This window comes from Leucoraja erinacea, chromosome 8 (assembly GCF_028641065.1).
Source record: "Leucoraja erinacea ecotype New England chromosome 8, Leri_hhj_1, whole genome shotgun sequence".
Lineage (NCBI taxonomy): Eukaryota > Metazoa > Chordata > Chondrichthyes > Rajiformes > Rajidae > Leucoraja > Leucoraja erinaceus.
In genome coordinates this window covers 2583666-2605801 of record NC_073384.1, presented here as the reverse complement: position 1 = coordinate 2605801, position 22136 = coordinate 2583666, and the positions used below count along the sequence as shown (strand labels likewise).

The following is a 22136-nucleotide window of genomic DNA, read 5'->3' as shown; positions in this document are numbered from 1 at the left end:
CCCCATATCCCTTGATTCCTTTAGCCCTGTACAACTGCAGTTGGACCTCCTTGCTCCTAAACTCAAATCCTCTTGCAATGAAGGCCAACATACCATTGGCTTTCTTCACTGCCTGCTGTACCTGCATGCTAACTTTCAGTGACTGATGTACAGGCACACCCAGGTCTTGTTGCACCTCCCCTTTTCCTAATCTGACACATTTCAGATAATAATCTGCCTTCCTGGTCTTGCCACCAAAGTGGATAACCTCACATTTAAGCACATTATATTGCATCTGCCCACTCACCCAACCTATCCAAGTCACCCTGCAGCCTCATGGCATCCTTCTCGGACCTCACACTGCCACCCAGCTTTGTGTCAACCGCAAACTTGGAGATGTCCCTCATTTAAATCGTTAATATATATTGTAAATAATCGGGGTCGCAGCGACGAGCCTTGCGGCACCCCACTAGTCACTGCCTCTTCAGACCCAACCCGAAACGTCACCCATTCCTTCTCTCCACAAATGCTGCCTGTCCCGCTGAGTTACTCCAGCATTTTGTGTCTATCTTTGGTTTAAACCAGCATATGCAGTTCGTTCATACACAGAGCAAGTTTATACAGTATATAAAGAAAAATGCACCTTAGGCTTGGAACCTTAAGGAGTTACTTAAAATCATTAATTAAAAACGAGTAGGTTTTAATGTGATTTGCAAGACCTGGGCCTAATTTGCTGCAAAAGTCACGCATCAGTCCTCTTATTCTAAAGCAAATAACAGAATAAAATAGAAATTAATTGCTTAATTTGAATAGAGTAAAATTGTACACATCAAAATATATACTGGCAGAAAGTACGAGGCATAGTTAAAAAAACCAAAATATGATTATTTTCTTGTAATGATACAAAATATTAATTTGTAAAAACCAAGCAAAGCATCTAAAAGCAACAATATGTATCAAATCGTTTAGTCATTTCAATTTTCCACATCCTTTGCATGGCAGTTGCAGCAAAGTCCATGCAAACCATATACCAGAGCAAATGATCATTTCAGATGATAGATTCCAAGTAGAAAATTGGCTTAACTTACAGTTTGAAAATGCAACAAAGGGATAAATATGCTTGAAAGATTGAAGTCTCTGGTTCCCCAAACAAAAAAATCGAGAATGGATTTATTTCAGGGTACATTAATCAAAATAGCTCATTTGATTTGACACTGTAGCACATAAAATTAATAATGTCTTCAGAATGAACAGAAGAGCATCCTGATCTTTCACAATAACAATGTTTCGTGTGACCATGAACAACACCAAACTTATCAATGATTCCAAATATAATATTTAAAAAATCAAAATTGTCCAGGTCCAAGGTACTGTAGGCACAGAAGCAGATTTGTATCCACTGCATTTAGTTGCAATTGGTGTCCACAGCAATTGGGTGGATCACACTTAGTGGTCCCTTCCCATGCATTGAATACAGTGATGTCATCTGATGCCAAACTAGGGATTCAAGTTTAAACTTGGAAACTTTTATCAAATAACTAGTAGGCCATTTAGGACTGAGATGAGGTTAAACTTTTTTGCCCAGAGAGTTGTGGATCTGTGGAATTCTCTGCCACAGATGGCAGTGGAGGACAATTCGCTGGATGTTTTCAAGGGAGAGTTGGATTTAGCTCTTAAGGCTAACGGAATCAAGGGATATGGGGAGAAAGCAGGAACAGGGTACTGATTTTAGATGATCAGCCATGATCATATTGAATGGCGGTGCTGGCTCGAAGAGCCGAATGGCCCACGGCACCTATTTTTCTATCTCCACTGATAAATGTTATGAACAGCACCTTAAACTATAGACAAACATAAACATGACATAAATGCATGGACTGTAACTGCACTTACCTCAAGTTTGCCGTTGGCGCAGTTTAACAGCACCACATTGGCTCGGTCCCTTTCGTGGGCGACTGGGAACCAGGGCCAGCCATCTGCATCAGACGTTTGCCACCAGCAAATCACCATGTCTTGCACACCGTTCATGGCCAAATGGCGTTCTACCCTCCGGCCTGTCGGCCCAGGCAAATCAAGGTAAGAAATCTACAAACAAATGAAAATTTATATCAAAATCTATTCCCTGGAGTTATATTTAATATTTGGAAAAAATAAAATAATTTTTCACCACTTTATTTCTATTTGATCATTTTGGCATTATAGAGCATGGATCTCACCAGCCAGTGGGACCTGCCGCACCAACGTTCCAGCACCTGGACCGTCACCTACAACCTGTGATCAACGTTATTTTAGCGTTATAGAGCATGGAGCCACATCTCACTGTGACCCGTGGGCACCAGCGACACAAATGCTCCAGCACCGGCCCGGCACCTTCAACCTGCAGGAGATTCAAGTGTTCACCCATACACCTCTTAAATGCTGTTAGCAACTCTGTTTCCACCTCTCCCTGGCACTCATTGTACTCATTACACTCTGGCTGAAGGTGGTCTTCCTCAAATCCTCTCTCCTTGCCTCTTTCTTTCCCCCAAGATGGAAAAATCAGATACTAGTGGGCATCAGTTTTTTTTTTTAATTGCGGGGGTTTTTTTCCCTTTTACCTTCCGCCCACAATTTATTTAATATGTAAAATCTGAATCTGAATCTAATATATAAAAAACATGTGATTCTGTTCCATTCTGTTTGTAGTTTGTTTGTTTGTTTGTTTGTTTTTTTGCACAAAGTCCGCGAGCATTGACACTTTTCATTTCACTGCACATCTCGTATGTGTATGTGACGAATGAACTTGACTTGACTTGATAGCCTTCAGGAGAAGGGGCAAAGTTGAAACGAGATGTGCGGGGCAAGTTTTCTTTTCATACAGAATATGGTGAGTGCCTGGAACATGCTGCCGGGATTGGTGGTTGAGGCAGATACGATGGTGGTAGTCACAAGACTTTTGGATAGGCATTGGGATATGCAAGGAATGGAGGTACATGGATTATGTGCAGGCTGATAAGTAGGTCTTGTTCGGAACAGACATTGTGGGCCGAATGGCTGTGTCCTGCGCTGTACTGTTCGACATTCTACCCTAAATAGTACGTCCTCAAATGTTACTCACTTCTGATAAGGGGAGAAGATTCCTGCAAGCTAGGCTATCTACTCCAGAAACAAAACATCGTTTTTAATATACAAAATCCACCAGTATTATTAGTGGGAAAAAAAAGAACTTTATTGATCTTAGGGAATATTATGGTTATAATAGTGACCATTAAGCAGTAAATTTGAAATTAATGTTTTTTTTCCTTTTCTCTTATTTTCTACCCTTCTCCCTACAACAACAAAAAATGTTGAGAATATTATTAAAATACAAACTGTGAATCATCTGTGTGTCACATAAAAAAATTTGTCCTGTAACCTACCTAAGGAATTAATAGAGTTTGATAGCAAGGGAAAAAAACACAATTTTGCCATTTCTGGTCAGTAATAATCAAATCATTTTCTGAGGATTAACCAGAGAGCTAAGCCCACTGGACCAGGCACTCGGAAAGGCCAGGGGTTTCCCTTATCAGGGAAATGCTTCTGGAGCTAGTTTCACTATAGGATAGATTGCTTTTATATTCCTGTCTGGGAAGCAACAAAGGATTCCAGTAATGCGATAATGCCAGAGTGCATACGGTGTTCAGAACCTGTGCATCTATGTGTTGTATTTACCAAATAATCACGCTCATCCAAATTTGATCTCACCACTTGTCTCAGACCATTATAACAGGGTTAATGCTGAAAATCCTTTGCTGCATTTATGCAGTCAGAGGTCTTCCCTATTCAGTCAGATTATTGCTTACAGAAGCCTTGAACACACATCAGAAAAATTGTAGACAAACCTTTGATGCTGTCCACCTATCCAGAATGTTCACAGCTTTCAACTCATCATGCTGTGTTAGTTATCTAAACCAATTCAGTTCTATTCCTACACAGATCTTATCCCAATTGCTTGAATTTTCTTGGTACAATGATGTTGAATAAGCTTTCCACCTGACGGACAGAGGAAGGATTAGCATGATTACATCTCCACACACCACCAATTATTCAAGTCCAATAATACAATGACATTCGTCATTAAAATAAAAAGATTTAATTATTAAAATTGTACGGAATTATAATCAAAAAATGTGACAAAGTCTCAAAAAACTTAACATTTACTAAAATACTATTCAGTTTTAATTATTCAAAATTGTGAAGAGCAGATTATTAAAACTGATTAATTTAATACACAATTAAGGAACAAATACAAGTGACTGGTAATTTCCAATTCAATATAGTATGAATAGCAGACCAATTAACCAATCCAAGCTATTTTTAATCGGAATATGTTCATATCAACATGTGCTCAAATATATATAGCAGCTGGTCCCATATACAACTCTCCATATCAACTTGTCATTTCCCAGGAGGCATACTGTGATTAAAGTTCAAGGTACAGGGCAGAGATACATTGTTGGGCCGGATGTATACTAAAAATGAGAGGCTTTCCATTTAAACTGCAAGTATTAAAAAATATTATATCTGAACACATTGCCAGACTCAGGCACAATTCATTCTAGTTTTCTCCCCAAACCTGACCAGACACATACAGTGGGAACACATTGGGCTTGCCTTGGGTAGCCAGACTACACCAAATTTTAAAAAGCACGTTTTGTTAAAGTGTGTAATAGCTGTAATCTTCCTGTTCTTAGTTTGAAAATACTCCTATTTTACAAATTAAAATGACCAGTTCAGGCTGGTAATAATCAAATCAAATCATTTTCTGAGAATCAAGCTAATGTTGGCCTTCATTGCGAGAGGATTTGAGTTTCGGAGCAAGGAGGTCCAACTGCAGCTGTACAGGGCCCTGGTGAGATCGCACTTGGAGTATGGTGTGCAATTTTGGTCTCCTAATTTGAGGAAGGACATTATTGCTATTGAGGGAGTGCAGCAATGGTTCACCAGGTTAATTTCCGGGATGGCGGGACCGACATATGATGAAAGAATCGGTTGACTGGGTTTGTATTCATTGGAATTTAGAAGGATGAGAGGATATCTTATAGAAACATATAAAATTATTAAAGGATTGGACAGGCTAGATGCAGGGAAAAATGTTCCCAATGTTGGGGGAGTCCAGATCCAGGGGACACAGTTTAAGAATAAGGGGTAGGCCATTTAGGACTGAATGAAGATTTTTTTTTTCACCCAGAGAGTTGTGAATCTGTGGAATTCTCTGCCACAGAAGGCAGTGGAGGCCAATTCAATGGATGTTATCAAGAGAGAGTTAGATTTAGTTTTAGAGCTAAAGGAATCAAGGGATATGGGGAAAAAGCTGGAATAGGATACTGATTTTAGAGGATCAGCCATGATCATATTGAATGGTGGTGCTGGCTCGATAGAGCAAATGGCCGACTCCTGCACCCATTTTTCAATGTTTCTCCTTCAATGCTAACCAATGTTTCTTTCCCCAAATCACACATAGAAATGCATTGTGTTGCATATATATATATATATATATATGTATTGCTTGTATTGCACAGAATATCACTGAATGTTGATGAACCTTCCCCACACCTATAATTTCTAACCTATTAATACCAATTAAGAATGACATAACAATGAACTAGGCATTCTTCCCATCCAAACCAACGTATTTCCAGTATTGCACCTAAAATTTCTTGGGTCAATCAGAGGCTGAAGACCTAAGAGAGAACAAAGGTCTTGGTAGCAGATAATGACGGATGACTGGACCCAAGGTGTAAAAGGAAGAAGCCAAGGCTGAGATTAAACTGGAGCACCATCAGGAGAAGGTAGCGACACAAGAATTGGGTCCAAGGATTAACAAAAGATTTAAACCCCTTGCATTTCTCCTTGCCTACCGGGTTTCTCAATTAGCAATCATCCTCATGGACCTTCCATCTCACACCTTAACCTTAATACACTGACAATGACAATTAAAATTGAATCTGAATCTGAATCTCATTAGAAACATAGAAAATAGGTGCAGGAGGAGGCCATTCAGCCTTTTGAGCCAGCACCCGCCATTCTTGCTTCTTGGTTACTTGGTCCTCCAAAATATTCCAACTGGAATTTAAACTGGAGGTAGTGAAGGGAGGGATTAAGCCAGAAAGGGTTATTGGGAAGAAAGTGCTACTTTAAATTTAGTTGCATCTGGTTGGGTAACTATAGTTGGGTGGAGATTATTCCATGCTTTAATTGTGCGTGAGAAGAACGAATTGCTGTACACATCTGTCTTTGTAGCTGGGATCACAAATTGGATCGAATGCCCTCGTCTGCTCCTAATTGGTTTGGGGTTGGTGTTCATTGTGAATTCATTCAATGTGATCATGGCTGATCGTCCCCTATCAATATCCCGTGTCTGCCTTCTCCCCATATCCCTTGACTCCACTAGCCTCTAGAGCTCTATCTAACTCTCTCTTAAATCCATTCTAAGATTCAGAATCCAAAAATCTTTATTTTCCTGTTCCAGAGCTGCGAACTCTGGTCAAAACATTGATCTTTGGTCTCCTCCTTTTTCTACATGAGAAAGACTGAATCCATTGTCTTCCGTTTATCGACCGCTGCAACTCTCTTTCCTTTTACCTCGAACTGAAATAGTTCAATGCTCGCTGGCTGAGTTTCTACTGCAAAAACAAATATTTCCTACACTTTGCTACCAGAAATACAATTCACAACAAGACTCATGCACTCACTACCTTTACATTGGCTCCCAGTTCAGCAATGCCTCTCAGTTACAAGATTTCACCTATACCTGTTCTTCCCATTTCTGTAACATGTTCTGCTCTGCAACCTGAGGATATTTCTCTGCAACTCCAAATCAGTCTGAAGAAGGGTGCCAACCTAAAACATAGAAACATAGAAAATAGGTGCAGGAGTAGGCCATTCGGCCCTTCGAGCCTGCACTGCCATTCAATATGATCATGGCTGATCATCCAACTCAGTATCTTGTTCCTGCCTTCTCTCCATACCCCCTGATCACCTATCCATCACCTATCCATTTTCTCCAGAGATGCTGCCTGACCCGCTGAGTTACTCCAGTATTTTGTGTCGATCCAATTCAGGCCTCTTGACATACCATTGGTAACTACGCTGGATTTCCCCATAAATGTCATGGCCACTTTACTCCTTTAAGACACTGTACAAATCTCCATTTGGGTCAATCTTACTATCTCCTGAGGTGGATTGTTTACATTGTTCAATTGCTGTTGCAGCAGAGACGGATAGCTTGTTTTGTATCTTCACTGGGAGGCCCATTGTCTTGCATGCCTCAGTGAACAAGTTGATGATGGCAGAGAAATCAACCTGCAAGTATTGTATTGTACCAACTTTATGAATGAAGTTGGAGTGACCTTGGTTCTGAGTGGAGGGACTTGCATTGATTGGTTTGACATTTGCAGGTTAGTTCTACAAGCAGAAAGCCTGGCAGTAAACTGCAGCACCATGGCACGTTCAGCACAGTGTATGAATGAATACATTTATTGGCCATGTGTGAACAGATACAAGGAATTTGCCTTGGTGCTCCGCTCGCCAGTAACAACACGACATACAGTAAACCATTAAGAATAAAACATAACACGTTAAAACATTAAGAATAAAACATTATAGTTTAAACATGTGAACCAACAAAATACCAGATCAAAGGGAGGCTACAGATTTTTGGCTGTTGAGTAGAGCAACTACTCGTGGATAAAAACTGTTTTTATGTCTGGCTGTGGCAGCTTTGACAGTCCGGAGTCGCCTTCCAGAGGGAAGTGATTCAAAGAGTTTGTGGCCAGGGTGAGAGGGGTCAGAGATGATCTTGCCCGCTCGCTTCCTGGCCCTTGCAGTGTACAGTTCGTCAATAGAGGGAAGGTTGCAGCCAATAACCTTCTCAGCTGATCGGACGATTCACTGCAGCCTCTGGATGTCGTGCTTGGTGCTTGAGCCAAACCAGACCATGATGGAGAAGGTGAGAACAGACTCTAAGATGACCGTGTAGAATTGGACCATCATTGCCTGTGGCAGATTGTGCTTCCTCAGCTGCCGCAGGAAGTACATCCTCTGTTGTGCCTTTTTGACTGTGGAGTCGATGGTAGCCCCCTACTTAAGGTCCTTGGAGATGATTGTTCCCAGGAACTTAAAAGACTCCACAGATGTGACTGTGGTGTTGTTGATGGTGAGTGGGGTGAGGGGAGGGGGAGCTCTCCTAAAGTCTACAACCAATTCCACTGTCTTAAGAGCATTGAGCTCCAGGTTGTTGCGATGGCACCAGGACACCAGCTGTGACACTTCCTGTCTGTAGGCAGATTGCTCCCCATCCTGGATCAGTCCAATCAGGGTTGGGTCGTCCGCAAAGTTGAGAAGCTTGACAAAGGTGTCTGTGGAGGTGCAGTCGTTGGTGTAGACTTGTGGTGCTCCTATGCTGAGTGTCTGCGGGTCCGAGATGTGCTTTCCCAGCCTCACATGCTGCTTCCTGTCTGTCAGGAAGCTGGTGATCCACTGACAGAGGGGTTCAGGCACAGTCAACTTGTAAAGCTTGGAGTGTAGTAGCTCTGTTGTCTTGTTGGCATCATTCATTTTCAACCAATGGAGAAACCTTTGTACTCCTGTACATAGACTAGAATTTCCATGTCATTCATTGCTGATCTTTGTTGTGCCAATGAGCGAGTCATCCTGGGATAAATCATCTACATTGCACCCCAGTGGTCACCTCTCTCCATTTAGTAGTGCTCTGAGACCCAGCATAGTATTCAGTGCACACATTGAGAAACTGCTGAGGCATTTGCACTCATTGTGACCTGCATGAGTTCAAGAGTCATATCTACAGTGCAGTTAAAATGATGAAAACAAATGTTGCAAGTTTATTATAGGTACAGCCTTTAAACCTATGCGGTCCAAATAAAATTGCTCTTGACTAACAAGCTGTTCAGATGTAAAGCATTTGTGGAAGAGTACCCTCTCCTTGTTGGCTTTGCTGCATAGCACAGTAAAGATATGTTAACTGCACTGCAGCCCTGAGCAGGGGCTTGGCACATAACTGGAATTTTCCTTCCGATCTCCTTTCTCAACAGAAAGAGAAGTGGTGAAACAATTAGTCATTGAACTTTTATCATTTGTTTGTTGTTTAAAGATACAGTGCGGAAACAGGCCCTCCGGCCCACCGAGTCCGCACCGACTCTGCACACTAACACTAACCTACACGCAATAGGGGCAATTTATTTACATTTATACCAAGCAAATCAATCTACAAACCTGTACATATTTGCAGTGTGGGAGGAATGAAGATCACGGAGAAAACTCACACAGGTCAAGGGGAGAACGTACAAACTCCGTATAGACAGCACCTGTAGTCAGGACTGAACCCGGGTCTCTGTAGCTATAAGACTGCAACTCTACCACTACGCCACTGTGCCGCCCTTATAGACAGTATGTCTAAAAACCCCACCAATACTGTCCATAATAGTCAATTGTCTCTTTAATTAAAAAAGACACAGAGTGCTGGAGTAACTCAGCAGGTCGAGCACCATCTCAAGAACAAGCATAGGTGACGTTTCAGGTTGGGACCCTTCTTCCGCAAGAGCAGCTAACAACCCAACGGTGTGAACAATGAATTCACCAATTTTAGGTAACTAACCAACCCTTCTCCATCCCCCCCCCCTCCCATCTCTTCTCTGTGGCCCACCTGGACTTGCACCCATTTTCCCTTCCCCTCCACTTACATTCCTTCCTCTGCTTCACAATTCAAAACTGTAATCCCTATCTTTTTATCTCTGACCGTTCAAAAAAAACCCTAATCACTATCCACCTCTCACTTACCAGGCTGTGTGCTTTCCTCCCCCCTCCCCCCCCCCTACAGTGTCAATGAGTAGTGTAAAGACTCACATAACTGTATAACGCCAATCCCTCTCTCTGCAGGAAAACATTGTAAGTGTATAACTAAAGCATAAACATTACCACTTCCATCTGATGAGGCAATCAACCTCATTTATTATGTCTGATGAGAGACTCAAAAATTCACCTCAAAAGCTGCTGTCTTACCCGCTGAGTTATTCCAGTACTTTGTGTCTTTTTACATTTATTTATATACCTTCCTGTCCAAAGTATTCACAGGGAAATTTCCATATTTCCACTTTCTTTTCACACTGCATGGAATCCGAAGCTAAAGATATGAAGGTGGTCTCCTTGACAGTACATAAGGAAGGTTAGGCTTGTCCATACTGCCTAAAGCTAGGTAACATTGACTGTAGAGTCAATTATACTGCATCTTTCACAGCCACATAATCAAAGGCACAGAGTGATGAAAAATGAAGAAATCCCAGGTGACACCTGCATATTTCAAAAAGGCACTTGACATCACCAAGCAGAGGAGCCAATGTTAATATTCAAGGTGCAGCCTGTCAGGTCATGGAAAAGGACAGTAGTGTTTTGGGAGATAAGGACACCATCCTCAGCTGGTCTTTAACTAACTGGCATATCTTCTTATAAAGGAATTGCCATGTCTGAATTGGATTGCCTCAGCTTCTTCGGTGTGGACTGCAGATCATTTCGAAAGATCACTGCTTCCAAAATATACGGAGTAAAATCAGCATTTTTCAAAACAGATAATTCCCACAATGGGACATGGGGAAAAAAGGAATACTGAATGGTCAGTTTTAGTACCATTTTCATTTTGAACAACAGTGAAACACTCTGCTGAAACTTTATCTTCCCCTCATGATTAGTTAGCTCATGGCTACACACACGGAGTGGACAACCACATGATACTTGCTCCAGTTTGAATTGTTATGGGCCTGTCCCACTTAGGCCATTGTTCAGCGGACTGTCGGTGACTGTCAAGTTGCCGGCAGTCGCCTGAAAAACCGGCAACTGGAACGGCGACTGTCAGGCACACACACACACACACACACACACACTGTCACACACACACACACACACACACACACACACACACACACACACACACACACACACACACACACACACACACACACACACACACACACACACACACACCACCCACACACACACACACACACACACACACAAACCCACACACACACACACACACACACACACACACACACACACACACACACACACACACCACTTCCTTCACCAGCTCATGTGAATTTTTTAGACATCGCTCCCCCCGTTTGCCCTGTCGAAAAAATTCACACGGTGCAAAGCCAAGGTGGAACAGAAACACACCGCGATGAACAGGAAGGTTGGCGCTGTAAAATGACAGCTAAAGCACACTGTACGGCAAGTCCTTTAAAAGATGGGGGGGAAGAAGGAGTGGAGACAACTTTTAAGAAGCCAGAGATACACGGCTGTGAAGCTCGGCGGACATTTAACGTTACCGGTCGGTTATCCTTGGTTCTGAAAACCACTGCTTACCTTTTTTTCCCCAATGAGCCAATGAAATTCACTGGTCAGCGCCGACTCCAACCTACGAGAACCTCCGTGAACCTTTGACCTCCTGGCAACCCACTAGGATCTCCTGGCAACCCATCTACAGCTCGAGAGTTCTTGCTACTCTCCATGGCAGCTTCATTCTAGTCGCCGCTAATTTTTCAACATATTGAAAAATTCACGGTGACCATAATGAGGCCGCGAATAGTTCCCAGAATACGGGAACTCCTCAGGACCATGAAGGCAACTCCCCGGCAACCACAGTCTCCTGCAGTCGCCTAAATAGTTGCCTAAGTGGGACAGGCCCATTAGGCTGTCATTATTATGCCAAGGGCTACATCCATAGAAACATAGAAAATAGGTGCAGGAGTAGGCCATTCGGCCCTTCACCGCCATTCAATATGATCGTGGCTGATCATCTAACTCAATATCCTGTACCTGCCTTCTCTCCATACCCCCTGATTCCTTTAGCCACAAGGGCCACATCTAACTCCCTCTTAAATCCAGCCAATGAACTGGCCTCAACCAAAGATTATAGAGGAGCAAGATAGACCACTCCTCAAAAACCGCGTAGTATCACGTGTGTGATCGTCGACGCCATTTTTTGAGGCATTTTATTGGTCTTCCCCCACACTGTCATGGCGTCCTTATCTAAATTTCATCTCACTGCTCTGCTATCAAGTATTCTAATCGTAAATCTAAACGACCCGACCTGTCATTCTTTAGGTACCCCAATAAAAAAGAAAGGTGAGAAAATATTTTTATTATTTTCAGTCGATATTCTGTTGTGAAAATGTTATTTTCTGTTCTCCCATCAGCGGCCATTGGGAAACTGGGTTTGTCGGTACATTAGAAAGTTATTAGACTTATTTTTAATAGATCTTTACTTACCATAATAATAAAGACAATTTTAACACTTCTGTACGTTTTTGGTTTTATTCTTGTAAGGGATTGGTCTCCACAATATGGCCCGTGGGACACATCAGGTCCAGTGACCAGGAGATTTTTCGAGCTCAGATTCAAGTCCGAGAATGGGCGGCTGTTACCCATTATATCCCTCGAATTGTCAAGGCATCACAAGCAAAGATCACAAGCCCGCCGTGAAGAAGGGTGCAATCAAATATTATACAACTCTGCTCTATCATCTTTGGTGCAATGGTGGGCCGGGGGGGGTTCAGTGGCGGCGGCCGCAATCAAAGATACTAGAGGAGCTCTGCTCTATAATCTTTGGTCGGAATGGGACGGCTGCGCATTATAATGTGCTATCGTTCCACTCGCCCTCTCCCCCTTCTCCCTGTCCCCCTTCTCCCTCCCTTCTCCCTCTCCCCCCTTTTCCCTCTCCCCCTTCTCCCTCTCCCCTTCTCCCTGTCCCCCTTCTCCCTCCCCCCCTTCTCCCTCTCCCCCCTTCTCCCTCTCTTCTCTCGATCTCCCTCTCTCCCTCCCTTCCATCTCTCCCTCCCTTACCTCTTCGTGAGAGTTGGCAGCTCTGCTATGCCTTGGGTCCAAAAGAGGATAGAAAGAAAATACTTAATGGTCTTTGTAAGAAGATTTTAATAAGCTCTTCTACATTTAAGGTAAATTGACAAATTGGAGGCAAAAAGCATCTTCAATATACAGGTCTCTCCACACAACTGAAAACAATTGCATTTAAGTGATATATCATCCATTGTTCAGGCATGTAGCACTAGGTTACAATAAACTTCCTACATATTCCAGGAATGCATCTCATAAAAATGGGAGAGGCTTAAATGCATTGTAAAATCATAAATCCATGTTGACTTGGACTAATCCTTTTACTGCTATCCAAATGCCCCATTATTACATCTTTAATAATTGACTCCAGCATCTTTCACACCACCAAAGTCAGGCTAACTGGTCTGTAATTCCCCGTTTTCTCTCTCGCTCCTTTCTTGAAAAGTGGGATAGCATAAGCTATCCTCCAATCCACAGGAACTGATCGTAAATCTATTGATCGTTGGAAAATCATCATATGTATAAATATATATGTATGTGTATATATGCATGCATGTGTATATATGCATATGTGTGTGTGTATATATGTATGTATATATATGTTTATATGTGTGTATGCATATAAATGTATCCATATGTATGCGTGTATTTGTATGTGCGCATATGTATGTGTATACGTATGTATGTATGTGTATATATGTACGTGTGTATATATGTATGTGTATATATATGTGTGTATAAATATATATATATGTGCATATATATATTATTACTATATAATTATATATATAATTGCCTTTATGGTTTATGTATATCATCTTACAAGACAAATAAATTAATAGTGATTATTTAAATCAAAGTTGCTTCTGATCCATGAGAATAAACTTAATTATCTCTAACTTGCCTCTCACACACAGACACACATTCATACAAATATATAAAATATGTATACGTTAAATTTAATTTTGTGCAGTGTGTGTTAAAGCAATACAAGGGAAACTGCACAATACAATGCAAGGCAAACTACACAAAGGAGGGGGCTGTTCCCGCTACAAGATACTCGTGGATCTTTGCTTTGGATCAAAGATTATAGCGGAGCTCTATAATCTTTGCTTTGGATCTCAGCAGGGGGCATACCGGAAGTCGCGTGTCGCATTAAAAAATGGCGGCCGCGACGTTCCGTCACGTACTACACGTCAGTCCATTGGATTTCGGAGGAGTGGTCTATCTTGCTCCTCTAGGATCTTTGGCCTCAACTACCTTCTGTGGCAGAGAATTCCACAGATTCACCACTCTCTGTGTAAAAAATGTTTTTCTCATCTTGGTCCTAAAAGACTTTGCTCTTATCCTTAAACTGTGACCCTTTGTTCTGGACTTCCCCAACATCGGGAATAATCTTCCTGCATCTAGCCTGTCCAACCCCTTAAGAATTTTGTAAGTTTCTATAAGATCCCCCCTCAATATTCTAAATTTTAGCGAGTACAAGCCGAGTCTATCCACTCTTTCTTCATATGAAAGTCCTGCCATCCCAGGAATCAGTCTGGTGAACCTTCTCTGTACTCCCTCTATGGCAAGAATATCTTTCATCAGAATTGGAGACCAAAACTGTACGCAATACTCCAGGTGTGGTCTCACTAAGACCCTGTACAAATGCAGTAGAACCTCCCTGCTCCTATACTCAAATCCTTTTGCTATGAATGCTAACATGCCATTCGCTTTCTTCACTGCCTGCTGCATCCAGAGTTTGGGTTCCACGCCTTGCCCATCGAGCAACACCCCACTCCCACACATCATACTGGGGGATCTAACAAACCTGGGATGTCACATCCACCTACTAACTCCTGCCACTTCACCAAATATGAAGTACCCCATGCACTAGGTAAACCTTGTCCCAGATTATTCTATCTACCTCCTTCTCTGCCTGCATTCCACCCCTACCATATCAACACAGGGCACTTGTACAACTCCATCCGCCCTTGGGCATGTGTATCACTATGGGACATTGATTTCACTTGATGCACCTGGTGTGGCAGCATCAATAGTGGACCAACTGAAGACTGACATTCATGGTTGCAACAGAAGCAGGGTGGGGTGGAAGATTGCAACCTTCACGTGGTCTGCCCTGTTTTGACTAATGCTATCAACTCGACATGCACAAATGGAAGATCAAATAGAACAAGTTGTCCAACAACTTTAGGCTGGGCACAGCACACGAAAAAAGAAGAGAAGCAGTGCTTTGCCTGGACAATTCCCCATCCCTGGTGGGGCCTGCAGAAGATTGCTGTCATGGTCAGAGCACTGGGAACGACTGGCCTACTGGTCATTACCCATGAGTCTCAAACATCACATCCCTCTTGCACTGGGCGGCTCTGTTGAAAAATCAGTTCCTTGATTGTTCCGAAACCTGATAAATACAAAACTCCTGCTGCACACTATCGCAACGAGGCGAGTTTCAATTGGGGAAAGTATTTCATTAGACATTGTTATCTTCCTCGTGATTTTTCTGGTGGCTTTCTGACAGGGGGCAATAAGCAAATGAATTCATTTAGGATTAATAGCAATTATTCAAGTAGTTGCACATACCTTAAGATCAGAAGAGGAAAGCTTTTCCATTCTTTTGTTGACATCTGGTGAACTTTGTTTCTTTGTAAACTGGACAAAGCAAAGTTTGCTGGTCTCCAAAAATGTTATGACCATAAATGTGTCTGCAAGTACCGCTGGACAAAAAGCCAAAAATATATAGAATTAAACCAGCAGACTCACTCTTTTTTTGCTTTTTTGTGCTAGTCTGTAATTTTTTGTTATTTTATCAAATGTGAGAGGATTTAATTATAAAAACAAATACTGGCAACAGTTCCTTGATGGTAATAGTGAATCAGCAATGCATTTCATCCTCCAGCCTTTTGTGGCATTAATACGAAACCTCATTTATATGAGGTGACATATTCTAAACTCTAGAGAATGGAAGCCTAACCTGTTGTCCAAATATATGACAGATCCACTCCCATCCTGTCCTGTCTCTGGCTTTACGATTCGATTTCCTACTTTCCCATTTCCCCCATTCACCACCCTCTCTACCTTTCACTCTCTTACCGGAGAGGTCTCTCTATGTATCCCACTTAGATAAAGCACTTCAACTCTCTATGCAGGCCTTTTGGATCAAATTCCTCAATAGTTCACAAGTTACAGGAGTAGAATTAGGCAATTCGAGACCACTCCGACATTCAATCATGGCTGATCTCCGCCTCCGAATCCCATTTTCCTGCCTTCTCCCCATATCTCTTGACACCCATTCTAATCGACAATCTGTCTATCTCTGCCTTAAAAATATCCACTGACTTGGCCTCCACAGGCCTCTGTGGCAAAGAGTTCCCCAGATTAACTACCCTCTGACTAAAGAGGTTCCTCCTCACCTCCTTTCTAAAAGAGCGCCCTTTAATTCTGAGGTTGTGACCTCTGGTCCGAGACTCTCCCACCAGTGGAAACATCCTTTCCACATCCACTCTGTACTTTTTTCACACAGAGAGTGGTGAATCTCTGGAACTCTCTGCCACAGAGTGTAGTTGAGGCCAGTTCATTGGCTATATTTAAGAGGGAGTTAGATGTGGCCCTTGTGGCTAAGGGGATCAGGGGGTATGGAGAGAAGGCAGGTACGGGATACTGAGTTGGATGATCAGCCATGATCATATTGAATGGCGGTGCAGGCTCGAAGGGCCGAATGGCCTACTCCTGCACATAATTTCTATGTTTCTATGCCTTTCATTATTCTGTAAGTTTCAATGAGGTCCCCCCTCAACCTTCTAAACTCCAGCGAGTACAGGCCCTCCCTCATCTTATGTGTCCTACGTAAATATAAGCAATGCAAATTAGACACCCACAACTAAATTTCTATATTTCTGGCAAATTATCTTTTCTTTTCTTGTGGCAATTTTTAAAAAAAAGATTGGTTTGGATGTAATTATAAAATTAATAATATTGCCTTGATATTTTTGGAAAAAAATTCACAAAAGATACCCTCAAGTCATTTGTTAAATAGTCCTTAACTTTGCGTCTGTGGAATTCTCTACCTCAGAGGGCGATGGAGGCCGGTTCTCTGGATGCTTTCCAGAGAGAGCTAGATAGGGCTCTTAAAGATAGCGGAGTCAGGGACAGGGGATATGGGGAGAAGGCAGGAACAGGGTACTGATTGTGGATGATCAGCCATGATCACATTGAATGACAGTGCTGGCTCGAAGGGCTGAATGGCCTACTGCTACACCTATTGTCTATTGCATATATTACTTAGAAATCTAATAAGAGAGTATTTCTTTTGCAATTAAGTTTCAGCCTTATAAAAACTATTTTATATAACTATTATGTTCCTGAATGGTTCATTACTGATACCTATATGACCTTTGGTACATTCAAAGAAAGGGGAAGCTTTCATAAACCGATTTAAAGTTAAAAACATGATATTTGCTTTCCATGCTGGTTACCATCATTGATAGTGTCTGACACAAGTTTCCCCACCAAGGTCCTGTCCATCAGAGCTTTCTCGAGATGTGGTCCACAAAGACTTAAAGAAACCAGCACACCTGAAGCAAAGAAAAGCTGCAAGAAAGAAGGCATGATATTACTTGCAGTCTTTCATCGCCTCATTCTCAGCTGTTTATTTCTTATAACCACAAAACATTAAATAACGAACACTGATAAGTTACATTAAAGTTGGATTAATTCCTTGATACACGTTGCTTCAATATTCTGACACAAAGCGAATTAATTTTAAATTTTGATAATAAAATGGTAAATATCCTCAAAATCCATTGGCCTGAGAATCAGAGAATGCTGAATTTACCATCTCCTGCCTTCTGCCAGACTTACCAGAGCGTGAGGAATAGCTATCATGGGTTCGGGCTCCTGGAAGGCTCCATGTCCAGGTTAGAAATTAAATCCATCCTAAATTCAGTCTCAGAATGGCATAGAAGTCATCAAAACCGCTACAACAAAAGGTGGCACAATGTGCTTCTTCAGTCCGAAGAAGAGTCCCAACCCGAATTGTCACTAGTCTACATTCTCCAGGGATGCTGCCTGACCTGCTGAGTTGCTCCAACACACCGTGTCTTTTTTTGCAAACCAGCACCTGCAGTTCCTTGTGTCTGCACACACAGTGTTCTCATTATTTGCCACATCCTGCACTCCCGTTCCTCACAGATATTTCCCTCTTGGAGCCGACAAACATGTGAATACGCCCAAAATATCATGACTGCCGGATCACTGGCAAGTTGGCCAGACGCACTGCGGTAGGGTCAGGGAGGAACAAAGGTGCAGCATTACTGCCAGCTCCAACTTGCATGTGTGTTGAGCATGGTTCTCTACCAGAAGCAGAGGGTCACAGACATTTGTAATACTGCTTCCCTATCATTTTGTAAATTTACGTGTAATTTAAGCGTATTTCCTGTTCTAACCTCAGTTCATTCTTTGGCTTAGGACGGAATTTCCAGTCATTGTTCAAGAGACAACATCTTATTTGTTCTTTCTTTCCAAACTTTTCCCTCTCAGTTATCCATTTTCATAAATTAATCTTCATGGACTAATACTAGAAAATAGAAGGCCACTCACTCAGCCCCTCAAGCCCCCCAAGTGTCACCTCTTCTTCCACGTTAGTTCCCATCAATTCCCTGCTCGTTCCAAAATGTATTACTTCCTCGTTAATCTCCACGGATCTCTCATCCATAACCCTACGGGGTAGAGAATTCCAGAAATTCCTGCACTACTCAATCTTAAATGACTGCCCCACAATCTTGTAACCATGTCCCCTCAGCTGAGATTCATTCAATGGTAGAAATATTGCAAAATTAATCTTGTCATGCTCTCCCCTCCCCCATACCCCGAGGATCTTCTATGTTTCAATAAGATCACTCTGGATGCTTCTGAACTCCAAAGAATATGAATCTCCTGGAGGGGATCTCAGATTCATAACATTCTAACAGAATTGGACAAACTAGAGGCAAGCAGTATGTTCACAGCGGCAGGAAAGACCTGGACCACAGGCTCCAGTCCAAGGATGAAGGCCGGACTTTTAAGATTGAGAGATCTTCTCTCCCTCCGAGTGGTGAACTTGTGCTATTCTCTATCAGAGAGAATTACCTCAAAATAAAGCAGCTCATGTTTTTAATGAATTCTCTGTAACTGTTAGCAATGTTTGAATATCCTTGTGCACATAAACAATCACAATGTCCGAAACCTGCCATTAACTATTCACCGAAGATCGACACAAAAAGCTGGAGTAACTCAATGGGTCCGACAGCATCTCTGGAGAAAAGGAATAAGTGGCGTTTCGGGTCAAGACCCTTCTTCAGACAATTCAGCACTAGATGGAGACTCTGCCTGGACAGTGGGGTCTTGTGGAGATGCACCAGGTCCCACACTTTCACCAAGAGAAACTGCTCCAGGTGCAAAGAGATCAAGGGAGTGCCTCTACAGTCTTTCTCAATAATAATAAATGTTATTTATGGGCGCCTTTCAAGAGTCTCAAGGACACCTTACAAAAATTTAGCAGGTAGAGGAAAAACATGTAAGGGGAATGAAATAAATAGTAGAGACATGACTAGTACACAAAGTAAAGACAGAATTCAATACAAAACACTGTATGAGGCAATTAATGCACAGATGAAAAGGGACGGCACGTGGGGCTAAGGATAGGCAGAGGTGAAGAGATGGGTCTTGAGGCGGGACTGGAAGATGGTGAGGGACACGGAATTGCGGATCAGTTGGGGGAGGGAGTTCCAGAGCCTGGGAGCTGCCCTGGAGAAGGCTCTGTCCCCAAAACTGCGGAAGTTGAACTTGTGGATGGAGAGGAGACCGGCTGATATGGATCTGAGGGACCGTGAGGGTTGGTAGGGGGAGAGGAGGTCAGTGAGATATGGGGGGGCCAGATGGTGGAGGGCTTTGTAGGTGAGGATCAGGATTTTGTAGGTGATCCAGTGGGAGATGGGAAGCCAGTGAAGTTGTTTGAGGACTGGAGTGATGTGATGCCAGGATTTGGTGTGGGTGATGAGTCGGGCGGCTGCGTTCTATCAATGGGAGGACATGTTTATTTTCTTTTTTAAAAAAAAGGTGCTCCAGTGTGTCGTTATTTGTTTTGTGAAATCAAGTGCACGTGTTTGTTTCAAAAGAAAAGTTTTTACTCTTTTTGAATTGCTGAAACCATTCAGCCTTTGACAGTTCTGGCAGAAGTTGAAGGTACCATTGTTACCAAGACACTAAAAATGCTTCAGTCCGTGGCCCTGTAACATACGAGACCTCACTGCGCTGGACTGGTCTGACATCACCTTTCTGCTGTAGGAGGATCTGACACGTGCTTCATTCTTTATCCCTCCCCCACCAACCCAATCCCGCCCCCACCCCCACCCACAAGCTGACTGCAAGCACAGGAGCCACCATAATAATGAAGCCTGATAGATAACATGGTAAGTACCTAATCACTAGACTTCAACATACCATATTTATCATTATATATATATATATGCAGCATTATTTATAACTGCAAGATTGGCTAATAAATTAAATCTATAACCCAAAACCAATGTTGCATCATGTACCTGGCAAAAGTTCTTGTTCTTCCATTTGCTCAGCACACAGCGACTGCACTGCAGCAGTTCCTGAAGGACAATAAAAGCACAGGCAGCCATGTCAGAAGCACATGTCACCACCGACAGTTCAAGTGTTTCAAATATCAAATTAGGGAAGACAAGCATGTGCCAGGAACAAAAACGCAACTATTTCAGAGCATACCGCTGCAGTAGAGGCCAGTTGTCATGAACTGTTCCCCACCTGATCCTTTACAAAACCTAAAGCTGTTGAAAGATAAATAAAGATGAAGAATTGTTTACTTTGAACATTTGTAAAGTGAAGGTACCTCAAACTCCTTGAGTGTGTCTCGAAATTTATCTGGCCGCTTGTTCTTGGGTGTCCATAAGTATTCACGAGCTAACAAACAAAATGCAAATTGATAATGCCAATATCCGAGCATTTACCCTCGCAATTCCATAATTCAGCTCCAATAATTAACCATATAACCATATAACAATTACAGCACGGAAACAGGCCATCTCGGCCCTACAAGTCCGTGCCGAACACATTTTTTTTTCCCCTTAGTCCCACCTGCCTGCACTCATACCATAACCCTCCATTCCCTTCTCATCCATATGCCTATCCAATTTATTTTTAAATGATACCAATGAACCTGCCTCCACCACTTCCACTGGAAGCTCATTTCCACACCGCTACCACTCTCTGAGTAAAGAAGTTCCCCCTCATATTACCCCTAAACTTCTGTCCCTTAATTCTGAAGTCATGACTTTGATTCTATGAATCAATATTAAACCAATTTGGAAGTTTCAGATTTAGCAGAGTGTTATACATATGGAATATTATTTTTAAATATACTACAGTGTAATTATACTGGCCGTGCCAACCAGATCCAAATTTAGGAACACAAGAAAAAAAAAGAGACCAAACAAAAACAATCAATTAATAACACAGTAACCAGAGGATAGATTCAAGGTAAAATGCAAATAGAAAATCAGTCAATGATGGTTTATTTAATATTATAGTTTGCATAATCTGCAACTTGCTGTCTGAAAGGTTGTAGTGTAAAGTGATTCAACAAACCAATACATTTGGATAAGTACTTGAAAATTAAAAAGCTGCAAGCCATCGGGGAACGATCTGGAGAATGGGTTAATCCGAGAGCTTTCTCAAAAAGCCTTCGGTGTCAATAGGCTAAAAGGCTTCCTGTGATGCATGATTCTATGAATCAATGTTAAACCAATTTGGAAGTTTCAGATTTAGCAGAGTGTTATACATATGGAATATTATTTTTAGATATACTACAGTGTAAAAAAGCAGGACAGGATTCAGATGCACAGACTTTTTTTTTTAATATAGAAGGAGATTAATAAAAATGGGGAAATCCTGGGTCAGAGATCAGCTCAGACACATTGCCTGCCCTCAATAGTATCTATTATAAGAAAGTAAATTGATCTACTGGCCTGACCTGATTATTGCTGCTGTATCCCAGATGGCAGTTAACGTTCCAGAGGCATATATCTACCACTCTCTACGATTCCCCATTACCAATAACATTTGATGAGGATGTCTTAAATTTTTGCACGAATAAAAGCATTCAGGCTAGAAAGTGTTACTCCTTTTTATTCTACTTTTTTTTGGTATATCTTTAAAGCAAATTGTATCTTTGAGAAAAGTTCCCTTTTATTATCAAGAATAAAAAC

The 22136-nt window shown here is 42.0% G+C and overlaps 2 protein-coding genes across 5 annotated transcripts in view; one reads left to right on the top strand and one right to left on the bottom strand.

Moving 5' to 3' along the window:
• Nucleotides 1-22136, top strand: part of mdh1ab (malate dehydrogenase 1Ab, NAD (soluble)) — a 259183-nt gene that overhangs the window by 172919 nt on the left and 64128 nt on the right. The window lies entirely within an intron of this gene.
• Nucleotides 1-22136, bottom strand: part of wdpcp (WD repeat containing planar cell polarity effector) — a 136533-nt gene that overhangs the window by 65787 nt on the left and 48610 nt on the right. For all 4 annotated transcript variants that reach the window (XM_055638873.1, XM_055638872.1, XM_055638876.1 and 1 more), the window contains 5 exons: nucleotides 20762-20832; nucleotides 20445-20504; nucleotides 17340-17454; nucleotides 15448-15581; nucleotides 1873-2064 (listed from right to left, as the gene is read on the bottom strand). In XM_055638873.1, the coding sequence (XP_055494848.1) occupies nucleotides 1873-2064; nucleotides 15448-15581; nucleotides 17340-17454; nucleotides 20445-20504; nucleotides 20762-20832 (572 nt within the window). The remainder of the gene's footprint in view (nucleotides 1-1872; nucleotides 2065-15447; nucleotides 15582-17339; nucleotides 17455-20444; nucleotides 20505-20761; nucleotides 20833-22136) is intronic.